Raw genomic sequence first — 16351 nt, 5'->3', positions numbered from 1 at the left:
CTCTTGTGATCCGTGCTGTATGCAGTCGAGCGTTGTCCTGCTGGAATACACCATGGCCGTTGGCTGCAATTGGGAGGACGTGTGGCAGGAGAATTTCGTTGATGTATCGTTGAGCCGTAAGACTGCACTGGATATGGACCAAACCTGTCGTGCCATGATGAGAGAGAGCCGCCTACATCATAACGCTACTCCCATCAAAGCTGTCCACTTCCAGTACGCAGTTTCCAGCGTAAAGTTCTTCCCGACGTCTGTAGACCCGTGCTTTTCCATCCCCTCAACGGAGGAGAAATCTCTATTTGTCACTGAACCAGACATCTCTCCATTCCGGTTGAGGACATACCCAGATTTGACGACACCAAGGCAGTCGTTATTGACGATGTTGTCGACTGAATATGACGCATCAAACAGGACGTCTTGCTCGTAGAACTGCTGCTCTTAAAAAGTTTCGTACGGTCTGGTCGGAGACTTTCGGAGTCCGGGTATTTGGGATGCGGTTGGGGTGGCTGTGATCGTCCTTTCACGTAGTTGTTGCAGTCGATTACTGTTGAAACCAACAATGCTGTTGAAACCGATCCCATAGCCTTGTGATTGTGCTGAGCGCTACATTGGAAACCTTGATCGGGATTCCCTTGCCTTCAAGCGGCCTATGACGTTGTATCTTGGCATGTTGAACTGTCACTTTTCGGTTGATGCTGATGCCAGGCAATCACAAACCCTGCACTTCAATACCGTTCATAATGCTGCTGCACGTGCAGTGCGTGCAGCTCCATGGCCCTTTTAGTTATGCACTGTGTGCGGTTTTTTCCGAATCGTACGTGTTTCCCGACTAATGGTTTGTCTGGAAATTTGTCACTAACACTATAACACATTAAACCTCTTAATTTTGCACCTCTTGGTCCGCTTATTACCCGTTTTGCGTTTCTTTTTTTTAAGAGAATAATCAATTCGTTGAAATTACACATTGTACCTAAATATATCGATTAACCATACCACCATAAACGCAGCAAATAGTAAAGTTTAATTCACATCAAAATATTCAAACCTGTTTCTAGAGTACTCTGCGGAGTTTTGTGAGGAAAAGATTATATTCATTTCAGCAATATTTTACATTTACAGATAATGCATGGAATGTAATTATGTCCGTTGTAGACAGCAAAATAATATGTTCTGCTGCTATATACTCTGCGGAGGTGGTGCATATTACGCGGGTCAAAACGTATTTCCAATTTGCAAATTTATGCTAATAATCCATTGGTTGTCGAAATTAGCTGCTGGTTGCCCAGAGAGAAACAAAATTTAAGCGTTCGTTCGAGGGTCGCTTAATCAGTAAATAGTGAGAAAAAAAATTGAAGCTAACATAACCTCGCAGTTTAGAATGCATAAAGTTATAAAGTTTAGAAGTTATTTAAAAAAATATATATAGAATACTAAACTCGCTCCCGTGTAATACCAATTTTTATGAAACGAGTGAACAGTTGTGGTATCTGACTCGCTTTCGTTCGTCAGATACCACAACTATTCACGAGTTTCATAAAATTGGTATTACACGGGAGCGAGTTTAGTATTTTATTTATTACTTGCCATTTATAACGTTTTTTTAATTATACTGTTGAGTATGAATAGGCTGACACCTACATGATCCACGGCATAGTCCAATTGAGTTTAACAGAATAATACTTCAAACACGTCAAAAGTTAAAACATATGAATTTAATACCATACAACACAAAATTATCGTAAGGCTAAGACTATCGCAACTCATATACTTTAACTTAGACTAACGACTGTCGTTGCGCTACAATACCATCGCCTTGTGGAACGGGCCTTGCACCTCAAAGTTTACAAAATCGTCACAATACCCGATGACGTAATTTGTGGAATTTTGTGGAAACAATGCCATGTGACATCAGCCTAGCAACAAGGTTGCTGGGGGTCATCGAGTGTGCATAAGCTCCTCTCAGTGATCTATTAACTCCACACGCAATGTCGTTGAATAAGCCAAGGGATGTTGAGAGCTTTCAATATTTGTTCCTGAAACGTGTTCCGAGAGTACATAAAGCACGCGTTTTGGTATTACACAATGTGTAATACAGCTGTATGTTTATTAAACGGGTGATCTCTCTTCACGGGCAAGTAATACATGCCTTTATTGACAATATTTATTGTGTGTTGTAGAGTGCAGTGAATCTTGCTGGGCCTCGGCTGATGACGCCAACAGAGGGAGGACATGAACTACCGCTGTCGGTCAGAGGGTCGGAGGAGTTGTCTCCCTTACAACCATGCAGCAGGGTCGAAACTATATGATATTTAATCCGATGGATGGACGAACACTTCTCTCCGCGTTAAGACTCACTTAAAAATAGACTTCCTGGTATAGTTTGGAAATTCAGTCGGAAAAGAACCAATCTCTTGAACATTCAAACCACCTATCGAGCCTGAAGGCCGAGAATGAATTAAACAGCTCGTCTTGTTTCCACAAATTTCATGTCTTCTGGTTTTATTTCTTACTCGCATTTTCCCAACTGTGTCTTCCCATTCTCATGGAACTATTGTTTGAATCTGACCGTTACTGACCATGTCATTTGAATCAGCTGTCTTCTCCCTGACATATTTGTTCCAGTTCGTTGTATACAGTCTGACAGTTGCCTCTTGCCTGACAGGTCCTTTGAACTCTGTTTGATGCTTCTCATCGTTGATTGGCTGCTGACTCTATGGGCGTGTCAAGTTATGTGCATGAATTAAACAATCACCTGATTCATGTAACAGGATATTGTATCGTTTTCAAGGATATTGTTTTAGCTTTTTAATGTCAAGTAGTTTTTATCTTTATTAGTTTTAGTATAAGATTTATGTGCTTGGGTTAAGAGTCCAAGCGGTTGGTCCATTTTATTTAAGGGTGGACAGGTTATTCTATTCCTGTTACTTTGCATTTGCACACTTGTAGTGATTCTGCTTATAAAATCTGCACAGACAAGACATGGATTGGTTTGTTTGTTGTTTAACGCCACAATCATCAATATTCCAACTATATGACGGCGGTTTGTAAATAATCGAGTCTGGACAAGACAATCCAGTGATTGACATCATGAGCATTGATCTACGCAAACAAGTCAGGGATCCTGACCACCCGATCCCGTTAGTCGCCTCTTACAACAAGCATAGTCGCCTTTTACGGTAAGCAAGGGTTGCTGAATACCTATTCTCTACCCGAATCTTCACGGGTCGGCAATACATTGACAACAAATAGCACAGCAATGCCAATATCCTATGTTCACGATGTGGGTTTGTAGACACACCCTGGTGTCCCCCACAGGGGTGATTGATTGATAGACTGACTCACTCATTTATTCTGTACACTTTACCATGTCCGATGGAATAAATGTCACCTCAACACACACCCGCAGCTCGTGATTTCTCGCCATACACTTCCCTGCAACATTCACAACCTCAACTTGCCCATTTCAATCCAAAGCCAAATAATGGGAAACTGTTATCCCAAAGTTACAAAATAAACAGTAGTAAACAACCTAATATTTAAGAAAGTTAACTAGTTCTAAATTTCACTCAGGTGATCCGAGTTTCAAAATGTGTCGATTCGCGTTGCATCACATGAAAACATTATTGCAGGATCAACTCAAAGGTTTTTATCTCTTTCACTGCCGAGGCTTAAACTAATCAGAATAACAAATATTATGAGACAGATGAAAAGCCGGCGTCCCTGGGAGATGCACATATGACACTATAATGTGGGAAGCGCACGTAGTATACCTACAGAATACGAAGAATCATAGTTCTACTAATATATGAGTTTCATTTGCTTGTTTCTTGTTTAACGCTGTCATCAGCAATGTGCAGTCTTTGTTACGACAGTTTGGACAAGACAAAACATTGACTTAAGATGTAGATAAAGTCTCACACAGCCGGTGCGATGCCGCGCAAGCATCGAGCCTGCCAAAGCGATAGGTTGGCAATCTGCCAACAGAGGGCTTGACGTAAATAGCCGAAAGTGAGATTGATAGTTTGGTCGGCTTTTACGACTGGGACCCTTTCCACCCCACAATCCACACGGGGAATATAGGCTATAAAACTGGGCGAAGATATATTGTTAATTATATAATTATTTAAAATAATTGATGAAAATAATGTCCAAAACTGAAAGTGCTAAGCTTGCTTCAACAACAACGAAATGCTAAAATGATTAATGTGACTTCCTGATACGAGTGAGCGGGTGAGTGAGTGAGTGAGTGAGTAGAGTTTATACGTCGCCTCTAGCAATATTTCAGCAGTATCAAGCTGGGGACACTTGAAAAGAGATTCGCATCTTGTAACCATGTGGGACATAGATCCCGGGTCTTCGGCATGAAAAGTAAATGTTTAAAACCATTCGGCTACCCCAAGAAGATTTTCGTTAAAACATTTGTCACACATTTACTGGATATGTGTTTCTGTTATATATACTTATGTATGATTGATAGCTATATACCCATCCAACCAATTACGATGTAAGTTTCTTATAAAACAATTCTATATTATGAGAAAGACGATTATCAAACGGATGACATTCTTATTGTTTCGACTGCTGGTCTGACTTTATTTCCCCCAGACACTGAGAATAATAGAAGGTGCCAACTAGATAAAGATAGACTGTTTGTAAACTTGGTACACCAAGCAGCACCAGCGTATTGCATTTTAAAGAAATGTTTTCGACCTACCGACCCTATTTATTGTCAGAAAATCCATAAAGCAAACTAGGCTGGTCTAACTGGGCATAATACTAAATTTCTACAGATTTTCACTGTCCCTCATGTACAATTGTACACGGAGGAACCGGCCGGTAGGCAGCTACAGGGAAATGATGCGATATCATCACACGATCACTGACTCGTATTGTGTACAGGTGCAATGTATGACAAATATAATATAAAACGCCAACGCCAGAGAATAACCCGTCTCTAATATCTGCAAAAACATATTCCATTGGGCGTTTAAAGCAAACTAATGATGAAAATTGTATGAATAGATCACTGAAAATGAGGGACGAAACCAGATGTCTTGCCCTACTAGTAGCAACCACCTTCTACACAATTTGCATTAAGAAATATGTTCTTGTTCCGGAGGTACCATGCGGTATGATTATGATGATGATTATGATTACGGTTAACCGCTGTTGTGTTTGATAGTGACTCTGTTGTTTACAGAAGGCCCGGTCTCTATTGGCCGCATGGGTACAACGTGTGCAGCCCATTTCAGATGTCCCCTACCGTGATTTTGCTGGAATATTGCTACAAGCGGCGTACAACCTCACTCAATCACTGATTTTGTTGGCTGTCGTGATATATCTGGAGTATTGCTGACTTTAAACAACATTCCATCATATATACCACTGCACTTCTGACAAAACCAGTTATTATTTACAATATGTTTATGTTTACACTATTTTAAACTGAAAGAATTGTATCCTCTTTTACATTGTCGGTGCACGTGGCAAATCTTTGTTTTCATGATAAATTAAAAACAACAAAATTCAAAAGTAATTTTATTTTCATGTTCCGGGTCAATGTTTTGGAATGTCTTCATATGCAGCACCATTCGTATATATGAAGGTCACCAAAGCAGTATCATTAATACGACTGGCCTAACACTCATATACAGCCCCGTCCGAACATAAGAAGATCACCAAGGTATCATTAATACAACTGGCGCAAAGACCCATAGACACAGCTCTGACCAGAAGCCATGTAACCAATCAGAACACTGCTATCCTTCACTGCCGACTAGCCTGTCACTTGGGCGCCATCTTGTACCCAAAGCGCTACCGGTATCCAAAAATGTTACCGCCACGTGTTGCATTTCTGTGCGGAAGGTCCTCAAAGACGGTTATTGTTGTCAATTTTATGGCGACCGAAAAGCAGGAAGTACACAGCACATGAGATATCGACGGGTTGGACTCGCATTTGCTGGTTGAGATGATATCTGGTCGGATGAACCTGAATGGGCTTCAAGCTCATCATCAGCTGATAAATTCATGAAATATTGTCGGCTACAGTCGAGGCCTACATGGACTTAATGGTAGCCTCACTAAAACGTCATTGAGGCCAACCTGTTAGCATTTCTTATTTTATATAAAGGTCATATTTTTTCGTTAAGCATGAATGTTGGAATTCGTACTTAAATGCTAGCTTTTCCTTCACGTTGACTAGTCTGACTACAAGAACTGTTACAACGATTACTACAACACATCTAGCTACGTCCTAGATGTCGCTAGGAAAGTATTGGAAAATATTTTGAATTTTCAGAAGCTCTACTGAATTTAATGGGCAAATGTCATCATTGTCGGGGAAGATTTCTTACTAATTAATATACGTAGCTTAATCTACATACATAATAGGGAAAGTGTAGATATTGAGTGACGGGGGGAAAGGAGATATTTTCACGCGAGTGAAAATATCACTTGTTCCACCGTCACGAGATGAGAGAAACATGATATGTCACGAGACACATGGAATATCCTATTTAATATATACTTTTTGTGCAGCTGTCTACTGGAAAATTAAACTAGTTCATTACAAATGTAAAACCTTGAAACGTAAATTCTCCCTACCCGACACACAGGGACGGTTCACCACCTTGTATTTGCGACTCAAAAAGTAGTTTCGTGTTTGAAAAATCTTTAAAAATATACACAAACGTATCAAAACATATTTAGGGTCACGATAATTTGATATCATACATCTCTATATGATTATATACAAAATCCACTTTAACAAAAAAATATTTTTGCCTTGTCAATGTGGAACTAACGTACAAAGAACGTAAACAATTGTGTTCGGGCTAGTCACTTACGACAAAGGGAGACAATTAAAGGGGAAGTAACTCTTGTATGACAATAGTTCCGTCACTGTAGTGAAATATCAAGTGTTATGTTCACTGCAATGGAAATATCACTTTTCTCAATTTCAGAAATCTCTTTCATGCTAAAGTATTAAATAAATTACTGCATCACCCTTGGATCAATAGGTACAAATGGTTTAACCGACTGACTGTAACACCATTTCTTATTTGTTATGACGCAGGTTGCCCAGTGATCCAAGGCGATGGAAATCTCCTTGCAGAGATGCATCCGTTATTTGCGTGGGGATTCGCTGATCGTTGGCCTTAATCAAATATTTCCCCTGATGATAACACTTGGTTTGTCAGCACCATATCCGTACTCGTGGGTTTCAACAAAATAGTACATGTCTACGCCCGCATCATTTCGGTCTTTCCGCACGCACTCACTCACTCACTCACTCACTCAACCACTCAACCACTCTCTCAACCACCCAAACTAACCAACCTACAAACCAAGTACTTATTAAAGCACTCCCTGACTCAAACCCTCATTCACTCAAACATCCTCTGTCCAGTATCTCTGAAATATTATGCCACCGGTATCATATTTTGTTTCACAAAGCAGCCGAATACACCAGCAGCGGTCATTCATAAACCTTTCACCAAATCAGAAGGAACTTGCAGAAACTTCATACAACAATACCCTCTCGTGTTTCAACTACAGTGAATCGATAAAGTTCATCATAATTCATGCTGCCATCCAGGTTGCCATACAAACTGACGACAGCACCTGCTTGTTTAGGCTGAATTTGGCCTTGAAACACGGACGGAGACACCGGTGAAGCTCCTCGCCCGTCCACGAGGATTCGCTTCATTTTCACAGAATCCACAAGGAAATCGATGGTCTGCCCTGCTGGAATGAACCCGCTCTGAGGTTCGACCAATGTGGCCATGCAGGCCTGGGTGAATGGGAAAGAAGTTGGGAAGGGTTGACAGTCTTCTACAGCAGTCTTGCATTGGACAAGGTAAACTGCAATCAAATCAACACTGTTTCCGTCGGTGCCAGGTGGCTTTGCAAACAGGGATATCTTATAGTACCCCACCTTTGGGAACCGCGCCCTCACCCTCATACCACTGTAGGAGTACTCTGATGTGACAAAATCGTTGAGATCGGGGATGTTCTGAACGGCATGTTCCATCTTTAGCAGGGTTGTAGCATTTTCAACCATGCCCACCGAGAATTCTAAAATACCACTGTCCGTCACAAAGAAGTCATCTTTATAAACATCATTGACAAAACCATAGTTCTCTGCGACCGCCTTGACACCCCATAGTCCATTGTTTTCGGGAAATGGCTTCATCCCTGGTATAAAAGACATACATTTTATTGAATATGAGATCAGTGCGCAGTAACGATACTCCTCTCCATGCGCTTCTCCGTATACTTGCAGCCTGTAGGTAGCTCTTGCAGGAGGGTACACCGTTATGCCAAACGAACCGTCTTTCTTTCGACGAGGAACAACATACTTGTCACATTCTTCTCCAGTGTCGGAGTTTTTGAATTTGCAAACAACATTCACAAGCATCAGTCTGTTGACTCTGAACTCGATCTTCACAGTCCTGTCCACATGGATGACACAGTCTTTGTGAGTCAGAAGCTCCAATCCCCACTGCAACGCTGACAGGGTTGGTGACACCTTCTTGTTGAAGAGGTTCAGATTCAGAGGGGGATTCAGCAGCTGGTACTGGCAACTGACATCAAGTCCTCCACGGAGGTACGGGTAATGGCTCCACACAAACTTCTGTGGGTCCATCAGGAAATAGAAGTCGTTGAACATGGGACAGAACTGGTTCTCGTCATCAATGTAACCAGATCCCCATGTGCAGTCGACTTGACGCCATTCCCCGTGAACGAAGACGATGTTCCAGGTGTGGTTTACGTCATCAAATGATTGGAATGGGGTGTCCGGGTCGTAGAAGTAGTCTTTGGAGAATCCCGGCACAACTCTCGCCACGATGTCAACTTCTCTGAAATAAATGCAGCTAGCGCTCATCACGTGAACAAATAGCATGTTTTTAATAATCAAAGTATTTTTTTTAAGAATGAAGAAAATGACATTGGAAGATAATGCATATATATTATATTACTCAAAAGAAGTTAAGGATCACCGGATTCCTTCATATTATCATTATATGCATCGCCTCAAGCTTAAGGCCGCCCGGCCTTCATCACGCACACAAAGAGTGTATATGTATGTATTTATCTGAATTCCCCAATGGGAATGAACAAAAAAGAAGTTTCATATAATTAATCTGATATGGCATGACGGCTCAACTAAAGTTATTCTCTTTTATATTATGTGATAAAAACGTTAAGCATTGGTTAACCTAATGGTCGTTATAAAGCCTTAAGCGGCATTTGGGACAATAATTGATTGCTACGAGCGTGATTTATAATTATGAAAACATGTTCAATACTCAACTTGGGTACATAAGCAATTGAACGAAAATGTATTGTGCAAACTTGAAACTGTACTGGGTACGTTAAATGTACAGCTAATGTTACCTGCAAAGAGCTGTGAAAATATTTGAAAATCCATGACACACCGCCTTCCTTGTTAACAAAATAGTTTGGGGGTCACAAGGCATATTCCTGTAAGTGCCGGAGAGAATCGAGTTGATATCGTATCTGAAACAAATATCAATTACATACAGCTTAATGAGATAGTCCTTACATTAAAATAGTGAGTAAGTTAGTAGGAGAAAGCGTTTAATATATTTGAAATTTGTGGTAAATTAAAAAAGTATGCTGGTTCTATGCTGCTTTGAACAATATTCCAGTTATATCACAGCGTGTCAGCTTAATGCGTGAGGAAAGCCCGAAGTGATGCAGCTCTCAGACGCTTACCACTTCGTGAAACCCACGAGCACGGGTATGGTGCTGACGAACCTAGAAACATAATCTGGGCGAACCGGGATTTTAACCCTCAATCACGTTTCTGGCGTGCCCAAGGGACGCAACTCTGCACAGCGAACAGCGTCGCCTTCAGACAACTTGGTCACCCGTATCTGTCAGCTTAACTGCATTATTAAAATAAATCGTCTATTCTTTTGACAGAGTTATCCGAGTTCACGTTTCGTGTTGGAATCGGTCACGAGCAATCCAGCAATCCAGCAATGAAGGTGAAATTGGGTTTAACGTCGCATCCAAGATTATTGCACTTATATAGCGACGTGCATGCACGTGTGTGTGTGTGTGTGTGTGTGTGTGTGGCTGCCGATTTATAGTGCTAGCACACTGAGATACCATGGCGCAGTTTAACATGAATACCCCACTCAGACACAGCATACCGACTCCGAGCCGACCAGTCCTTGTTTTAGTCCCTTAATGCCGAGCGCCAGACAGGGTAACAACAAGTGCCATCTTTTAACGTCTTTTGTATAACGCGGCTGGGGATCGAACCCCGGACCTTCCGCTCTCTGGGCGGACGCTCTACCATTAGACCACGGAGGCGGTTTGTAATTATGGACGCACTGTATTCCGAATAGTAATATATATTAACACCTATTACATGTGAGTGTCGTCGACGGAGAAGTGTCTGGCAGTGTTGAAGTCATGCATTGGTTAGTTGGAGCAAGAGGAAGCCATGGTGTCGGCTTCACAACACCGGAAAATGTAGAACCCAGGCAGATCCACATCATGAGTATTAAACATGATGAGTATTGAGTGAGTGAGTTGGGTTTAACGCCGCTTTTAACAGTATTCCAGTTATATCGCGGCGTGTCAGCTTAATGTGGGAGGAAAGCCCGAAGTGATGCAGGTCTTAGACGTTTACCACTTCGGTGAAATCCACGAGCACGGGTATGGTACTGACAAACAAAGCGTTATCATCAGGGGACAAACCTAGAAACATAATCGGGGCGAACCGGGTTTCGAACCCACAATCATAGGTTTCTGGCGTGCCCAAGAGCCGCAACTCTGCACAGCGAATCGCCGCGCATTAGACGACTGGGCCACCCGTAACCCCTGATGAGTATTGTTAATTCCCCCTGTCACATAAATAAAATAGGTGAGTGAGCTCACCCCGCTCGGTTGTATCACAACATGCAGGTCTGAGACGTTTACTACTGTTTGGTACAGAGAATCCTGAAACACCATAAGGGTGATCTGTCATTCGAACACAAGGGCAAAGGTTTTTGTGCCTGAGGGACAAAGGCGGAAGTTGTACCCACGTGATGTTGTGAGTAATCCACCGGTAGATGGCCCTCACACGGTGCAGATCATCCGGGGCTTTGTGTGTGAGATATGTAGCGAGAGATCTTAGACTGGAACATGACGTCTCCGGACACTAAAACATTCATCGAAGTGTAAATTAACTTTAATGGATAAAAGACGCATTCACAAAATGAATAAAAAACATAATAAATGACTGCAATCAAAACCTAAGAACATCATGTCGAATCTGTAAAACAAGTAATTCGAATGCATCTGAAGAGTCTCAACGGTTGTTGGTTGGTTCGTTGTTTAACCATGCTTGCCGTAAAAGGCGACTATGCTTGTCGTAAAAGGCGACTAACGGGATCGGGTGGTCAGGCTCGCTGACTTGGTTGATGCATGTCATCGATCCAAATTGCGTGGATTGATGCTCATGATATTAATCACTGGATTGTCTGGTCCAGACTCGATTATTTACAGACCGCCGTCATATAGCTGGAATATTGCTGAGTGCGGCGTTAAACAACCAACCAACCAACCAATCGTTTTTTAACACCGCACTCAGCAATATTCCAGCTATATGAGGCGGTCTGTAAAGTAAAGAGTCTGGACCAGACAATCCAGTGATTGACATTAGATCATCGACATGCATCAACCAGGTCATCGAGGCTGACCACCCAATACCGTTGGTCCCGTTGGTCGCCTCTTACAAGCATAGTCGCCTCTTACGACAAGCTTATCTAGTAGGCACCCTTTTACTATTCTCAGTTTCTGGGGGAAATAAAGTCAGACCAGTAGTCGAAACAATAAGAATGCCATCCGTTTGATCATCGTCTTTCTCAGACTATAGAATTGTTTTATAAGAAACTAACATCGTAATTGGTTGGAGAGGTATATAACTGTCAATCGTACATAAGTATATATAACAGAAACACATATCGCGTAAATGTGTGACAAATGTTTTAATGAAAATGGTCCAGGGGTGATGCTATCAAGGTTTCTGAAGATGATAACCCACCTGTAGAGCATGCCTATCAGTTTCTTCGAACACAGCAGCATTCCTTATTAAATCCTTTCTCCGAGAAACTGGAGGTACCAAGGCAGGTTTCTGTGGGCCAAACGTATAACCGTTTGTTCGTATTTCCGAGTTGCTGCTTCTTCTGACGGTCACGTCCTTTGGCCTCACGTTTTTAGTCGGCGGGTTGGAGATCTTCATGGGTGTCGTCACAAGTCTCTGACCTGTACCAATAATTGGTGCGTGGTTGGTTGTCGTGACAACAACCTTGTTGCCGCTTTGTTTCACCGGCGACGTTTGACGTTCCGTACGAGTTTCCATGGAGGTGCTGGAGGACAACCTCTGTCGTTCCCGCGATCGCCTTTCAGTTCCGTGTGTCGCGTTATGCATCTTGCTGATGGATGATTTCTGATTTGATGACATGGCAACGACTTTCTGGTTGCTGGACGATCGAACCATATGTGGTCTTGAGCTTTCTGTGCGAGTTTCAGTATACTGATTTGAAGACTGTCGGACATACACCTCCTTTGAGGTTCCTTCAAACACATGCATGACACTCGGTCTGGTTCCTGCTTTCCCGGGGTTCCTCTGCATAACGCCGACGTTAACAGGTGCCCCAGTGTCGGAGGCACTGAAGACCATTATTCCCCTAGAGCTTTCTTCAGACCCTCTACTCCTCCGGCCGGGACTACGACTCCTACTCCGAGTTCTGACTCTTGGCATGGAATGAAACTTATTGACCACTTCGCCATTCGTTGGGGGAACAGTGAGTATCGCTTCGTCACTTATGAATCTGTAGCCACGTCCAAACGAGCTGCTGTTTGAGGGGACTCTCAGGATCCGTCTCTCTGTCCTCTTCTTATTCCCCTTTTTTGATGATGACTGGCCCATGTTTTGTACCTGAGAGGAAACACGATTATGATAAAATGCTAGGTTCATAGTGTTTGTTTGTTTGTTTGTTTGTTTGTTTGTTGTTTAACACCGCACTCAGCAATATTCCAGCCCGGAGAGCGGAAGGTCCGGGGTTTGATCCCCGGCTGCGTCATACCAAAAGACGTTTAAAGATGGTACTTGTTGTTACCCTGTCTGGCGCTCGGCATTAAGGGGCTAAAACAAGGACTGGTCGGCTCGGAGTCAGTATACTCTGTCTGAGTGGGGTATTCATGTTAAACTGCGGCATGGTATCTCAGTGGGCTAGCACTTTAAATCGGCATCAGTCCGGACTAGTACGAGCAGCCCCCCCCCCCCCCCCCCCCCACACACACACACGTGCATGCACGTCGCTATAAAAGTGCAATAATCTTGGACGCGACGTCAAACCCCATTTCACCTCACCTCACCTCATGTGTACGTTTTTAGAAAACATATGTAGGTGTTTAAACTTACACAAACTAAACATTGTAAAACATAAAAAAGATATTGTGAACGTTCTGTCAAGCGGTCTAATGTCAACACCTGCCAGTGATTCACTATAACAGTGAGTGAGTCATTTAACGCCGATTTTAGCAATATTACAGCCATATCACGGCGGGGGACCCCAGAAATGGGCTTCACATGTCGTGAATCGAACCCGGGTCTTCGGCGTGACGAGCGAACGCTTCAACCACGAGGCTACCCGACCGCGATTGACTTTAACAACAAAAGGTACATCAGTTACATTGTTACGTATAAACGAGAGAGTTAGTGAGTTGGGTTTAACGCCGTGTTTAACAGTATTTCAGTTAAATCACGGCGTGTCAGCTTAATGATATAGAAAAGCCCGAAGTGATGCAGGTCTCAGACGTTTACCACTTCGGTGAAACCCACGAGCACGGGTATGGTGCTGACAAACCTAGAAACATAATCGGGGCGAACCGGGATTCGAACCCACAACCATAGGTTTCTGGCGTGCCCAAGGGACGCAACTCTGCACAGCGAATCGCGGCGCCTTAGACGACTGGGCCTACCGTGCCCCCACGTATAAACGAAGTAGATGGATAATTATATATATAGTTAATGCTGTCAACAAATGTAACATAATGAAGAAAGATTGTACACTCGCCGACACATATGTTATTTACTGTGTAGCACGAAACATGATCCACGCTACAACGTACAGTTACTCCCAACGAAATACGATTGTGCTGCACAGTGTGTCCATTCACACAGTGGGATATTCACAATGAGCACCGCCCACGTCGTCGCCTTGGTGTAACAGTCGTGTCTGAACTCCAACATGTGGGCTCTCGTGTGCTGAATAAACTAGTGTGGTTAAGCATGTCATGTCACCTCTCATTGCATTTGTGCGAATCTCTGACGATATCCAGGCGTTCCTTGGTGCGTTAATACCATAGACATAGTTTGAAAATTATTTTTCAGGTACAGACAAAAACAAACAATGATAAACACCTGCAATCGCTTTCAGCTTGTAATCGCAGCGTGGTGTGGGTTAGAGGTGAGGTTAAATTGGGTTTAACGTCGCGTACAAGATTATTGCACTTATATAGCGACGTGCATGCACGTGTGTGTGTGTGTGTGTTTGTTGCTGCTTATACTAGTCTGGACTGATGCCGATTTATAGTGCTAGCTCACTGAGATACCATGCCGCAGTTTAACATGAATACCCCACTCAGACACAGTATACTGACTCCGAGCCGACCAGTCCTTGTTTTAGCCCCTTAATGCCAGACAGGGTAACAACAAGTACCATCTTTCAACGTCTATTGGTATGACGTGGCCGGGGATCGAACCCCGGACCTTCCTCTCTCCGGGCGGACGCTCTACCACAAGACCACGGAGGCGGCGATGTGGGTTAGAACAGGGTAGAGGAAAGCGAATTGTTACTGAGTACATGGGAGTGAGGGAGAGAGTTATTTTTAATGCCAATAAAAACATTCAATGAAAGAGTGAGTGAGTGAGTAAGGTTTTACGCCACTTTTAGTATTATTCCAGCAATATCACGGCGGGGGACAGCACACAGGGGCGTGACGAGCGGAATGCAGAGAAGGGGTGTTGTGAAGGAATTCCAGGATGTAGCATATTACATACAAGACAAAGCGTGAAGAAGGGGAGGAGCTTCGGAATGGTAGCTGAGCTCCAGATAATTTTTTGAGCAATTGATTTTGTCCTCGAAGATTTCTATTTTTATTGGGTTATTACATTTTTCATTGGGTAACCAATATTTTTTTCCACTCATCTAATCATCACTCTTATCGGTTTTTCCTAAAATGAATAAGCATGTTGAGATTTAAAAATAAAGGAAAGAATGTTTTAGATGTATATAACGGTTCTCAATATAGGCTTGACTTGGAAAGTAAATTAGCTCGTAAATGTGTTTCAGAAATTAGCTCCGTCCAGCTTCACCGGCTTTTTACGCATGATGAGTTTAAATATTTTAGTTTTTCATTTAATGCATGCGTTTCTGTACGCAAGTTAATTGAAAGTAATTTGAAAGGGGGGGGGGGGGGGGGGGGGGGGGGAGAGTTCAAGGAAGTGAGGTTGGGTAGGGTGTAGGTATGTTTGAAGGAACAGTACGGTATCAGAGAGGAGGCGAAGGAGGAATGATGAATTAGCCGTCTCCTTTAAACTCTTATTGGAGGTGTTTGGATGAATATTTTTTTTCCGGAGAGAGAGGAGAGAGGTGCTGGTGAGAAACTACATTGGTGTTAGCATGTGAGTTGGGGCAGGTTTGAAGGATCATTATTCAGTCCAGTAGCGAGTATGCCTGAAGGAGGGCGTGGTCGAGGGGACAGAAAGACGTGACTTGACGAGAGGGAGACGTTTGAAACAGAAAACCATACAACAGAAACACCTATACAACAACCGATGTCATTGCAGGAAAAAAGTGATCCTTAAGAAGTGAGATCTCAAATAATGTGGTGATCTTTGCCTGCATGATAAGCCGCCTATGTAAGAGAAATACCAGATATTAAAAAGCTTGCAGTGATATTGTAATTAGAACATGATAAAGTATCTTACCGGTCGTATTCCCAACTGTATATCCTCGTTAACACCTGGATTATCACGGAAGTCAATAAAACAAAGGCAAACTGTCACTCGTGGGAGCGCTGCGCTCCACTGGTCATGACACCGTCTCGATGTGGACGACTGCAACGCATTCCTGCACGATCCGCATAATATGAATCGAAAATGATCCGAATCGGGACGTGAAAAGGCATTCACGAACACAAAGCCATTGACATACGAGTTTTGTATGTGACACAAATCTGAAAGGGAACGTCAGATCCTCTATGAATCATGAACGGTTCAATACATTCTCAGCCCGTGCTTGTGTTGTCTGGCTGTGCATTG

General features: G+C 42.8%; 2 protein-coding genes across 2 annotated transcripts in view; one reads left to right on the top strand and one right to left on the bottom strand.

The window, feature by feature from the left end:
• Nucleotides 1–2627, top strand: part of LOC124151260 (sodium-dependent multivitamin transporter-like) — a 38515-nt gene extending 35888 nt beyond the window's left edge. The window contains exon 16 of the mRNA XM_046523644.2: nucleotides 2175–2627. Within this exon, the coding sequence (XP_046379600.2) occupies nucleotides 2175–2230 (56 nt within the window). The 3' untranslated portion in view covers nucleotides 2231–2627. The remainder of the gene's footprint in view (nucleotides 1–2174) is intronic.
• Nucleotides 2628–5522: 2895 nt separating this feature from the next.
• Nucleotides 5523–16351, bottom strand: LOC124142193 (kyphoscoliosis peptidase-like). The gene is made up of 5 exons (XM_046510503.2): nucleotides 16019–16351; nucleotides 12065–12961; nucleotides 11064–11179; nucleotides 9397–9519; nucleotides 5523–8858 (listed from the first exon to the last, which is right to left on the bottom strand). Exons 2-5 carry the CDS (start codon nucleotides 12950–12952, stop codon nucleotides 7520–7522), a joined length of 2466 nt encoding a protein of 821 aa, XP_046366459.2. The 5' UTR covers nucleotides 12953–12961; nucleotides 16019–16351; the 3' UTR covers nucleotides 5523–7519.

The sequence above is a fragment of the Haliotis rufescens genome, unplaced genomic scaffold (genome assembly GCF_023055435.1).
Source record: "Haliotis rufescens isolate VD_foot unplaced genomic scaffold, xgHalRufe1.0.p SCAF_47, whole genome shotgun sequence".
Classification (NCBI taxonomy): domain Eukaryota; kingdom Metazoa; phylum Mollusca; class Gastropoda; order Lepetellida; family Haliotidae; genus Haliotis; species Haliotis rufescens.
The sequence above is the reverse complement of the archived record's forward strand: the minus strand, read 5'-3'. Positions and strand labels throughout refer to the sequence as shown.

Excerpts from the sequence above, each read along its gene's own strand:
- LOC124142193 (XM_046510503.2), bottom strand. The coding sequence starts at position 12,952 with ATGGGCCAGTCATCATCAAAAAAGGGGAATAAGAAGAGGACAGAGAGA. Across the intron at positions 11,180-12,064 it reads CTGATAGGCATGCTCTACAG|TGTCCGGAGACGTCATGTTC; the intron begins GTGGGTTATCAT and ends TGAATGTTTTAG. Across the intron at positions 8,859-9,396 it reads ATTTTCACAGCTCTTTGCAG|AGAAGTTGACATCGTGGCGA; the intron begins GTAACATTAGCT and ends CATTTATTTCAG.